Source organism: Ambystoma mexicanum, chromosome 2q (genome assembly GCF_040938575.1).
Source record: "Ambystoma mexicanum isolate Mex_15411 chromosome 2q, UKY_AmexF1_1, whole genome shotgun sequence".
Classification (NCBI taxonomy): Eukaryota; Metazoa; Chordata; class Amphibia; order Caudata; family Ambystomatidae; genus Ambystoma; species Ambystoma mexicanum.
In genome coordinates this window covers 198,541,929-198,554,996 of record NC_090924.1, presented here as the reverse complement: position 1 = coordinate 198,554,996, position 13,068 = coordinate 198,541,929, and the positions used below count along the sequence as shown (strand labels likewise).

The 13,068-nt window shown below is 41.9% G+C and overlaps 1 protein-coding gene across 4 annotated transcripts in view; it reads right to left on the bottom strand.

Annotated features, from left to right (window-relative positions):
* MARF1 (meiosis regulator and mRNA stability factor 1) overlaps positions 1 to 13,068 on the bottom strand; it is a 1,350,049-nt gene that overhangs the window by 57,991 nt on the left and 1,278,990 nt on the right. For all 4 annotated transcript variants that reach the window (XM_069647123.1, XM_069647122.1, XM_069647120.1 and 1 more), the window contains exon 26: positions 3,226 to 3,393. In XM_069647123.1, coding sequence (XP_069503224.1) covers positions 3,226 to 3,393 — 168 coding nt within the window. The remainder of the gene's footprint in view (positions 1 to 3,225; positions 3,394 to 13,068) is intronic.

Here is a 13,068-nt window from a genome sequence, read left to right as displayed (position 1 = left end):
AAAGCGAGACTCCCAGAACCGTAATCAGGACAATAGTGAAAGAAAATGGAAGTATAGCAGACACCCAGGAGGAAGTGAATCAAGAATTTGTAAACTATTACCATACCCTGTATGGGGATGTGGAGGAAAGTGAAAATAAGGAAATAAGTGATAGAGGATATAGGATTGCCGCAGATTAGTGCTGAAGAATGAGAAGAGCTAGACACACCAATTACTCTAGAGGAACTTGAAGAAGTGGCGAGGCAGTTAACCACTAGTAAGACCCCGGGGACTGATGGACTCCCCAGCGGATTTTATAAGATGTATAAAAATGAGGTACTGCCAGCACTCTTGGAAATGCTTAAAGAAGCATACGAAGTTGGGAAGTTACCAGAGTCCTTGAGCGAAGCGATAATCATACAGCGCCCCAAACCTAATAAGCCTGGTGGTGAGTGCGGCTCATACAGACCCTTGTCGATGTTGAACCAGGACAGCAAAATACTGACGGCGGTCCTGGCAAACAGAATGAAGAGAGTCATTCCTAAATTAACACATCCCGATCAAACTGGTTATGTCCCCAACAGGAACATATCCAACAATCTCAGGCGACTCCATCGAGTCATTGAATACACGAATGAAGAGACAAGTGAAATGGCAATTGTGTCGCTGGACACAATAAAGGCTTTCGACTCGGTCAAATGGCCATGGTTGATCGCTACCTTGACAAATTATGGAATAGGGCCGGGGTATCTAAGATGGGCCAAATTGCTATATAGCGAACCGCTGGCCAGAGTGAAGACAGGAGCAGTTATATCAGAGAGGTGGCAGCTTAGTAGAGGCACCAGACAGGGATTCCCATGGTCCCCCATGTTGTATATCCTTTGGTGATATATCTGAGGCAGCAATATGACCCAATAGGCATTGTCATTAAAGGAGAACTGCATTTAATTTCCTGGTATGCTGATGACATGTCGTATCTGTGCTACCCGGAAGAAAACCTACAGAATGTTCTGGCAGTGCTGGACCGGTTTGCAGGGCTCTCGGGGATAGCAGTGAACCCCAAAAAGTCCTGTGTGTTTCCATTGGGGAGGTATAAAGGGATCCCACTAGAGCAATTACCAATCCTCCAGATACCATGGGAGGTCAGCACGTTTCAATATCTTGGAATAGACATATACCATACAGTAGAAGCAGAGCACCAACACAATACTGAGAAAGCCGTACAGAATATAGAAAATAACATGAGATTTTGGGTGAAACTTCCCTTGGCGATGATGGGTAGAGGGGCAATGCTTAAAATGGTCTTTAGACTCAAGGCGCTGCTTGTGCCCCTTTCAAAGAGTCCTTTAATAGGGTCTCCAATATTGGTTAAGCCTTCTTATATCTTCCTTCCTAGAGACTAGAAAGTATCCACAGGAACTTTTGATTTCCACTGCTTAGCAAGACTGAGCTGCTACGAACTGCCTTTCAACTTTGGTTGCGATTTTGACTTTGAAAGACTTGCTGTGCTCGAAACTGCCTCCAGAACCTGAAGCTCTACTAGGATAAGACTAACCAACAGTTTCCTTCCCAAAATTCACTATCTTGTATGTGTATGCAGACTAAATACAATTACCGTATATCATTTTGAGGGTACGCGGTATTACCGATAGAACTGTCAAACTCCTGTGACAATTGTATTTGTTCAGCAACTAAGAAGTGATCATTTGAAAGTATTACAAAGTATATCTATGTGCGGGGGTTTATTGTGCCAAGTATTTAACAGTGACTTGTGTCAATATAAATATATATTTTAATAAACATTTATGTGTAAGTGGTTCTTTGATGTGCTTTACTTACTGGGTTCAGTTTACTTACCTACATTTCACATCTTCCTCTTAAGATAAGTGTGACTGCACTCGGCCACTCTACCAAGGTCCAGAGTTAGTGCAGACTGATACTAAGCGTTGGGGATCTACAAACCATTGGGATAGCTTCCTAAATTCTTATCATCAAGTAGGAGCTTAGGAAAACTCCCCTAACAGAGACTGGGCAGAGCTGTCCCCCCTTTTAGCTGTTCCCTGACCCAGTATGCAGCTGCAGTGATTTTAGAAGATAAGGAATATGTATGAGGAAGGTTTTCAATAGAAACTCATTTTTACATGAATTAAAAAACGAGTTTATAATGGCACGTCTTGCAGTGTGGAGGTGGGTGTACAACTGAAAACAAGCGTTTACAGAAAATGCAACAAATAACAGTGGTTAATTGTGTGGAGCTGTGGCTGCCTGGCCCTTTGTAAACAGGAGTGGAATATTGGGTAGGTGGGACATAATGACCTGTCACTTCTGCTTTAGGCGAACTATCCAACACATGTCCCATCACACAATCGCAAGGGCCCATCGCACAACAACATGCAAGTTCCACAGTGCAAGGACGAAACATGAGTAAAGAGGCCAGTAGCAAAACAAGAGGTTTAAAACAGCTTTTGACTCACCATCAGGGCATAACCAAAGTATAACCACTTCTAGATTTGTTTTTCTTTTGATGCATTTTGTTGCAGAATGTATTTCAATGCAGCACTACTAAGAACCACTATTTTCTAAAAACAAGGCAGGGATACCAGAGAGTATAAGTTATATACAAAATGCAAAACTTGTAAGCTAGGCCATAACCCTAGAGGGGTGATTTGGGAAAATTGTAGACTGTACTAAGTTAAGAAAAACTATTTGTCCTTCTATTCGTGAAGCCATGGTGTACTATGTCACCCTACAGGACCAGTGCTTGTGCTTTTCGGCAATAACACTGAGATCAATACAAGAGCTGGGCTATGGACAGCACAAACTCTAATAAACTGTCTGGAAAAGAGCTGAACCCTGGCGTGGCTCGATAGCAGGGAACCAATGACCAATCATGCCAATTAACAGAGGTGACTATCATATGGTTAATTCATGTTTGCTTCCAACCGATAATTACAACAGGCAAGTTCTCCTTGACTAACAGAAAGAGAAACAGAGGTAGGGTAGTATCTTGACATGCACCAGAAAGGGGCACACACATCTGTGAAACCACTTTTTAGTGTGTAAACACATTTCTAAATGTTTAAAGGACCCGCAATTGAAAAGGCCGGAGTATAACCTGCATGGAGAACACATCAGGATCATGAACATATGTCAGGTATTAACAGTTAGAAACTTTCACATATTTGAATTCTCAAAAATAATAACAAAACAAGTCATGTAAGCCATGTAGTAAAGTTTAAAACCTACCATTGCAATATGAAACATGCTCCTCAAACTGTATGAGGTCAGCAAACTGTGCGAGGACTGGATCAGGTCTCAGCTGTGGAGAAGGGAGGCAGGAAGGCACAGGGCCACACAGGAGATCCACAGGAGAAGTGTTAAGACAGAGAAGCTCCTTTTCACATTCATTAGGATCTGTAAAAAAAAAAATAACCACGTTGGTGCATAAAACATCCTCTATAAACTGAGAAATTAGAAATGGTTTTTGGGCACCTAGTCTGAACAAATCTCCATGCTGGTATGCGGTTTATGAGGAGCTCACATGAATACCTGATGAATGCGTGCTTGTAGGTTTAGCTTCCCGAAAAAGCAATAAAATGTATTTAAACTAATATTTTGATAGCAAGTATATATTTACCTCCTCCACCACCAACATTTTGCAGCCTCTGTGACTATTTGGAGGCAAGTAAAGTCTTTTAGCTTCACTTATCCTGGTAAGAGCATCTGTTTGGGGACAGTGATCAGGCCCCACAGCCATCAGTGCAGGGGGACCTAGTAATTGATTGTGAAATTCTGTTTTTGTTTTAGACTGCACCTTACATGGGAGTATAGTAGGATACTCTGCACCATGTCAACTTTGTTTTAGGTAACTGTTTACTTGCACGATGTGTTCAAGATGGGCTAGTGGCAGCAGCAGCAGATATATTTCTTGAATGCACGGTGCAGCAAAATGCTAGAGTACCACATACTCTAAAATGGCTGCAGCACAACATTTTCACTTGTCCTTTGGTCCTCTCGTATTTTGACCTTCTTCCTGCACTTTGAGAGCCAGAGTTGCCATATGTGGTAAAGCCTTTCCAGGGGAAAGTGCGGTATGTGTTTGTGGCCGAATATGTCTGGCCCCAGTCCACATCCTGGCTAAAGTGTGCCTGTTGCCAGGCAGATGTGCAAGTCGAAGGCTGTCCATAATTGGGCAGCCAATGGTGCCGATCCTTACCATTGGTGGGCTTGAATCCTGCCTAAAAGGAAGACTCCTGCAGACATTCTTCAGTTTGTCAGAGCCAAGACCCCTTTGAAGAGGAGCTGAAGTTCGACAATTGTTGCAGCCATCCAACATGGTCATCGCAGCGATGCCCTGCTCCTTTACCGATCTCCAGAAGGCCTTCATTGGTGTTTCGACACCTGGCCCAAAGAGAACCAGTCTCTACCCCTGCTCAAGAACCCTGTGGGCTGTCCAGCTTTCTCATGAATGTATATACAATAGTGTATGTTTAGTCTGTTACTTGTGTTTTTTAATCTTTAAGCGTTTAGCCAAGGCCTCCATACATTGTATTGAAATAAATCAGAGACAAAATCAATCATGGATTTAAGAAATAATGATGAAATCACAATAAAAGAGGCTGATAGAGAAGACAAAATAGTCTTCTTAAATACCACTGACTATATTCGCAAGGCGAACACGTATTGAAATGATACGACCTGCTATGAAAAACTGACAGAGAACCCCATGCCTCAAATATTAGAAGAATGGAACATAATGAGCACACATTGGTATGAGATTGGTATATTAACGGATGAAGAGTATGATTATGTAAGGAATAAACATCCAACAATGGCAACAATATACTTTCTTCCAAACATCCATCAGAAATACACCACTATACCATCAAGCAGACCCATCATTAATGGAATTGGATCCATAAGTGAACCCATATCAGCATACATAGACAACATCTACAACCATTAGCAGCAAGTTTGGCTTCATATGTACAAGACAACAAGCACATCATACAGCAGTTGAAGCATATCAATTGGGAAGAAAATTACAGACTGGTCACTTTCGATGTCACTGCACTATACACAAGTATACTTCACTTAAAAGGAATGGAAACAGTTGAATACTTTCTCAAGGCCAGGTCAATTTCCTATTTGGACCAGAACAACATGATCCTTGAAATGCTTACTTTTGTCCTCAATAACAATGTGTTTCTTTTCAACAACTCCATTTATAAAAAATGTCAAGGGACTGCCATGGGGGCGAACTTTGCCCCTTCTTATGCAAATGTATATATGGGCAACTATGAACTGAAGCATGCTTGGACTCATTGTGCATTTTTGGAAGACAAAAACAGTGTTTTGGGGTCGTTATATAGACGACATCCTGGTGATATGGAATGGAGATCTGAAATCATTGAAAGAATATCAAAGTCTTAAATACAAATAATTACAATCTCAAACTAACAATGGAGGAAAGTAAAGACAGAATTCACTTTCTTGATTTTGAACTATATATGCATGATCAGAGAATACAATCCACACTCTATACCAAACCCACGTCTGGAAATAGTATACTACAAGCAAAGAGTAACCATCCTCAACACATCATCCACAATATACCATACGGAGAATTCTTAAGAATTAAAAGAATTTGTACTCAAGAAACAGACATGAAGAAGAATGTAGAAATAGCCTTAAGCAAATTCAAAGTAAGAGGCTACAACAATACACAACTAAACAAAGCATTCAAAAAACAAAACTTATCAAGGAATGATCTTTTACAAAACAAATCGAGAAATCTTGAGATCCAAACCAAAAATACAATTCGGTTCATATCATATAGCACGGACCACATGATACTGAAAAAAAACCCTCAAAAAACATTGGCATCTATTGAAATTAGACAAAGATTTAACAAATTATATTGAAGACCAACCAAAGATCACATACAAAAGAGCCAAGAATTTGAAACAAATATGTCCTTCGCATTTTGTAAAAGAATCAACCACAATGGGTAAAAATAAATTGTGGTCAGCGGATAAACTTAAAGGCAACTACAAATGTGGAATGTGCAACTATTGCCAATATTCAGAAAATGGAAAAAAGACAATAAGATTACTGAACGGCCAAAACCATGAGATTCAAGACTATCAATTGCAATAGCAATCATGTCATCTATGCTATTGAATGCATCTGCAAAAAACTATGTGGGCAGCATGATTAGAGCATTACAAATAAGGATTTTGTAGCATCTAAGTACAATAAAAAAAATCAGGATACTAGATACCCACTAGGCAAACACTACGGAACAGAACACAACGTATCCAACATACAAGGGATCAGATTCTTTGGTTTAGAAATGGTTCGAACCCCAGCAAGAGGGGGAAACCGAGGAAAAAATACTACGCCAAAGGGAAGCAGTATGGATCTGCAACCTGGACTGCTATAACAGGTCTGAATTCAGACACAGAAATGGGAAATTTTTTGTAAAAACAACTATTGCGAAAGAATGGGAAGAAAATGTGACAAAAATCAAACTACTTTTCAAAATATGCAAATTGTTCAGAATGATCTTAGGTTTGGTAAATTGTTAGCATGCCTAGTCGGAATACTCACCTAATCCTGAAAGGTATTTAGTTTGGTGAATTGGAAGTATGCATAGAAAGCAACCAACCACATTAAAGAAGTTAGAGCTCTGCTTTACATAAGGAGAATTTATCAACACGCACAGACATAAACAAGAATACATCCAAACAAGTAATTCTAGGAATTCTTCTAAAATCATATCAACTATTACATTAGACACTATTGGGCCCGAATTAATGGTTAAATTAACTAAGCCGCTGAGCATTACGAGTACAGGCACAAAAGACCGTCGTGACATCATCACGCACGACAAACTAAATGAGGCACGCAATGACGTCATCACACATCGGCGTGATGACGTATATAAATAACGGCCATTTTGGATCATCCGTATCGGCGACCACGATCGGATGAACCTCACGGGACTCAGGAAAGCCCTTGTCATAGAAAAACAGTCCACCTAAGAAGGTAAGCTACTGGAATAAAATATATTGTGTCTATAAGCATAGACAGGTAAGTGGATTAATTAACAGCTGAATTTTCTCTATTATCAGCCAGAAAACAAGTCCCAAGAGATAAAAAAAAAAGATGTAAACAGAGAACCACAAACAGGCATATTGGAAATCCAACAATAAGCACAACTTGCTAAAGCCAGAAACCTTGAAAAAAGTGAAATGAGTTGTATGATGTAAAAGAAGGGAGTACAAACTATGCAATTTGTAGAAATACTATGCCATTATTGACAAATTGTAAACTGTGCCCAATAGCAATCTAACACACAATAACTTAAAGAAGATACCTTGTTCCCTTTACTTGCAGGTATGATGTATATATAATACTTAACACAGCCCTCCTGATGAACCGTCTGAGCGGACGGAGAAACACGTGTTGAGGGAGAGAAAAAATTGAGTATTGAGTGCATACGATGGAGACCAAAGGGAAAATTGAGTACATACTGTACATATTACACTTAAAGGAATCGGGTGTTCAATTTAAAAATCATTATCTTTGGAGTCAAAACAACCATACTCTGTATGAATATAATACAGAGCTGAAGGAAACAAAATATCCATGACAATTTTGTGTTAAAGAAAAAGTGGAAAAACCTTGTATGAATATAATACAAAGTATTAGGAAAATTAAGTTTATGTAAACATCAATTGAAGAATGAACAACTGACTACACAAAATTCATTTTTGAACAATAACTGAAGATAAAAAGCATTTTGGAGCGCTCCCAAAAGTGTCTGTGGTTTATTTCAATTCAGTAATTCAGCACTGGCCAGTCGCAGTGATACAGAGTCTGGGTGCTGCAAACATACAAAGAAAAGTAAAACACCACAAGGAAACTCGCCATAGTTGCCACAGGTTTGGATTCAAAAATACTTCATACATTGTATATTTATACATTCTGCCTAACTTGTAAGAGTGCTCAGTGTGCTTAACTGAACCCTTCACACTCCCACACTATAAGTCTAAGTCTTAGTGCTCATTCACACTACCTTGATAGTATGGCTAGACAATTGTGTCTTTCCATGTTCACCAGAATAGGCTGGCCTCATATGTCCACTGGGCTGGTTCTATAAATCCATCTCAACATTGAGCCCACTCTTCACATTAGTGAAGGAAACAACCCCATAGATTAGTTGTGCAACAGATTTAAGTTGATAAACCTTGATAGCAGACCTTTTTGATGCCACCCCAAGCCAGTGAACTATAGACGGGATTGCCTCAGAAGTTTGCTTAAACATTAGATTGCATGGATGTTGTGGGGAGACCAGGATACATTACATCGAAAACCGACTCCCATATAGTGAAAATGACTTTACCACTCTAAAGGATTGCCCTTTAAGAACTTCAATTACGGTCCCTTCCTACCTTCCATTACCATCACCTTCAATTTATTCACTAAACAATGATCAAAAAAGGAGGAAAAGTTAGTGAATATCTTGAAGCCCATCTGATTCATGGCCAACAAGGCTGCATCATTTGCAAAAAGCAGTAGTGGAACTGGACTACCGTTTTTAGGACATTAGTTCTATCCCTCTCTCATATACCCTCTCTAGCCCACTTGTTAACACCCATCCACATGCCAACCCGACATGGGTGGACAGCAGGGACTTGGCCACCCCTCATATCCTAAATTCTGACCCATATGCACGCATGCATACTAGCCCCTCCTCGAAAATGTCCTACCTGTACTCCAGTGCCCCGAGGGCGTTCAGCCAACAGCATGTGAAATTACCTCACCTACCGAACCTCAGCCAATTCACACAGCCGGTGGTGCAGTACTGAAATAAAGATGCCACAACAACACACCAGTAATAGGCCAATCTGATTTATTGACATCAAGACAGGATCTTGCAGCCCACAACCCATACAGAAATCGTTGCCTTCCTTGGTCAACTTCTGTCTTAGTTACATTTAGAAACACAGTAACAAAATGTCCAATGATATCTCATGGAAAAAGAGTCCTTCGCCAGTCCAGCCCTTTAAGTTAAAGAAGCCAGGGACCCTTAGCCCAGGACAAACACAATTGAGTGCACTGACCAGCCCAAGACACCTGGCCATAAAACTGTACACTGGCCGATCGATCAAGAAGATCAGAGAGCAGTGACTGGCTGCCCCCACAATCTGTTCATGTGATTTGTGCTGCAAGGTCCGGGGAGAAGCCAACACATTTAAGCTGCAGGTAGGAAAGTTGTATAGGTGCCAGTGTGTCTGGATTTGAGCAGGGGGTTCACATAGTTCTGGGTAGTTATCACAACCTTGAAAGTTTACACCTCGCTCATGTCCTTGGTACCAGGTGCACTGTAGAAGCTATGAAATAATGTACATTTAACTAAATTGCCAATTAGAGCCTCTGTATCTGATAACGGAAGATCCCCACGTGGAAGATAGACAGAAGATGCTTGGACCAATCGCCTGGCAGCCCGTATGGAGCAGGATACATGTGTACAGGGTCACACCAACCAGCTACCTGGAACTGTAACCTATCTGATGTACGTCATTTGTGACGCTGTGTACCTTTATAACCCATTGCTTATGCTATTTGAAGGAGAGTACTTGGTGGCAGCAGAGTTCTTTGCTGTCACGTACTTATATTTTGCGAGAATAAACCTTGTTCCCCTTGCAAGAGGTGTGCTAAGCCTTCTCCCTAGTGGGTTGTATTTTTTCTGGTGTGGGCATTAAGGGGGTTACTCTACAAATTTGGTGACCCTGACATGATCCCAGATTTTCCACAGGGGCGCAGGGTTCCTTTTAGGTCTCGATTTGGGGTAGTACACTTTGGGTGAACTGCAACCACCTTAGCCTCCTGGTAATAGGAACCCAACCTTTGGTATAAGTCTGTGCTACACAGGTTGGTAGTGTGGTTGAGCAGCTAGGCTTATCTCAAGAGGGGTCAATGTGAACAGTAGGGTAGTTACACACAGATTCACAGTGACAATTATCCAAATAAACACTTACTCTCAAGGTTTCTTGATTAAACATTATTAATTTAACCGTCAGTTTAAATAAGCCTTCTTCAGAAGGGAGCAATATAATAGCAACACAAAAATACACTTCAAAATTCACTCTTTGTTGTTCTAAATCAGCAAATAACAATTGGGCATGGCACACAGACACTTCCTACACCCTCAGGTGACAAATAGCTAGGGCGCTGTGGACATTAATAGATTACTGTTGCATTTGTAGCAATACTGAGAAGAGTGTCAAAGAAAAGGTTACCAGAATAAAACAAGAGATCACACAAATATTCTGAAGCAGGCAAGTACTTTTTTAAATCCCCCACTGCGCAGTAAGTTAACCCTTTCCGGGAAGGAAGGCAAACACACAGAGGAGAGAGTAATTCAGGGAGCCAGGCTAGGCCAATGTCAATTGGGCAAAAGTCTAGGTGAGCTAAAGCACTTCTTGCAGGTAAGTAAAAATCTTGCACAATGTTTTAGAAGTCTTTGTAGAAAAAGAAGAATCAATGTAGGGCCACAAGCTGTTAGACTTGCGAGTAGTAGAAGATGCAAGCAACTCTACAGAGCAACCAAGACAAGTCTCAACTGAGACCAGGCAAGGCCACACAAGAGGTAGACTGTACAGTACCTTTGGTTAGAAGAAAAAGGTGGCAGGTGCCTTCTGTTCCTGAGCAGCTCTGCAGATCCTGGTGTTCCTGGGCCTTAGTCGTGGGGACAAGAGGGAGGACTTCTGGGGACTCCTGCACTGCAATGGGACTGTCACCGACATCAACCGGCAATTTTCAAACAAGTGGCAATTCGGTGTTTCAGCTCCTCACGTCTACCGCAAACCGAACCACTGCGGTTCCTCGATGTCGAGACAGACTTTCCTTGCATCGGGGGTCCAGCACTCTGTTGCCGGACAGCCAGCTGGCCAATCACCTAGGAGTGCATTTCTGTGTCCTAGGACACTAAGCACAGGGAGTTTCGGGCACCTTCCTCACTTCCTGCCCCCACCAGAATCCCTGGTGCCAGAGGCAGGCTTCACTCGTGAATCCCGCCAAAGACAAAAAGAACAAAGGGACCAGACCTGGTTTGGCGCACACACAGTAAATCTCAAGAAGGACTTTCCCACAAAGAAATGGCGAAAAAAGACGACCAGGGCCATTTTGACAGAAATGGCACACAAGGGTGCTTTAATGCAGCTGCAAACGCAGCCCGCGGTAAAGACGCACCACAGTAGTAAAAAGTAAACCACCGCCACCAGCCATTCATCGAGGAAAGAGTAACATAAAATTGTTACATGAGAAGCTAGACAAAAGGGATACTATGTAACCCCCTCCAGCACCCTATTGTAAGATAGTGTGCTGGGTCTAGAAATTTAAACATGTAAGTAAAGTCAATTTCACTTTTACTGCTCTTGGAAACAGTAGTTACCTAAGAGAAAGGTAGTTAAACCTTTGGGAAATCTGAAAGACGTCCCTTGTGCCACTGCACTTAAGATGTGTGCCACAATGTAAAAAGATGCCTATGGAGTTTGTCAGACTACAAAAACCAAAAGAAAAACAGAGTTCAAATCACATAATATGTGAGAGTGGTAAAAAGGGTCTCACTCTCTCCAGGTAAAAATGAAAAAGTCCTAGAGTCCAGCAAAAGTGCTGGGGGTAGAGAGGAATTAGCACATTTCTGAGAATTCTCCCTAACCGCTCCATGGCGCACATCTGGAAGGACTGCACCAACCTGCAGCGACCAGTCCCAAGCATGCAACCCGTAGTGGTGTACAGGAGCCATTTTGACAGAATTCCAGTCTGCCTTTTGAAGCGGGGCACGGCTCCTAGGGCGGTGCAGGATGTTAATAAGACCCTGTGGTGGAGGAGCTTGGGTGAACACGCAGATATGTGTACACCTCTTGTGAGTGAAACCAATGGGGGAGGACGCTGGGAGGGAAGTGAAGGAAGCAGTGAAAGGGTGCATGGGGGTGTGTGTTGAAGAAGAGGGGGTGAGAGCACAGAGTGGTGTGTGATTGAGTAGAGTAGCACGTAAAGACCACGTAGCGGTTATATATATTTTTATTATTACAAGTATATGATAAGAGAAATTGAGAAGTGGAATCCTTGCCGAGGTAGGGAAGAAGATGGCGCCATATTTAAAAAAAAAAGATAAGATTACAGAAGTAGGGGCTCTGTATAAGGAGAAGGCTCGAATTCCTATGCCCGATATATTACAGATGGGGGAATAAGGTGAATTAGTAGTTATTTTAGTTTATTGTTTTAGCTTGTTTTAGGGTTTTTAACTTGCATTGTAAAGTGGGAGGGGGCCAAGGGAGACCCTGTGGAAGTAGTGTGGGTAGAGAAAGTGTGTGCGTGCGTGATTGGGCGAAAAGGAGGTGTGGGCAGGGGGCGACAGAAGCGGGAGCAAAGGACTGCTAGGAACGCTTAAGACACAACATTTTGCATTAGGTGTGACATATTCTTATATAAAGTGTTTTAACATGAGAAGTGGCTCTGTTAAAGTACATGTGCATTGCCGTTGTGCAAGGATGCAGTTGAGAAATACCACAAGCAGTGGGTGGTGGAGACACAAGGGAGTATGTTTTGCCCATGGCCAGGGTACGAACAACAGAGGGATATTGAAACACATGTACACTTTTCTGGCTGCCAAATCTAAAGGTAAAACGCTCCCAAAAGGGAAACATTTTAGAATTATGGAAATTGGAAGACATAGACCAAGTTACTTACCTGTAACTATTGTTCTCCAGCATGGGTCTGGCATGGATTCACATGATCATGAATAAAGAATACATAGTAGTACAACAATACACAACCACGGGAGGTGGCAAGGCTCAACTGAAGCAATTCCTCTTGCCTCCGGAACAGGCTCACCTTCAAGCAAACAGGTTGCGTAGCACTGCTTGGCCGACCCTGGACTCCTCGCTGGAATCACTGTTGACGCAGTAGAATCTTGTGAAGGTGTGGGTGGACCTCCACGTAGCAGGCCTGCACATGTCCAGCAGGGGTACACCAGACAGGAACGCAGTCGTCTCACTGGTGGAATAGGTTCTC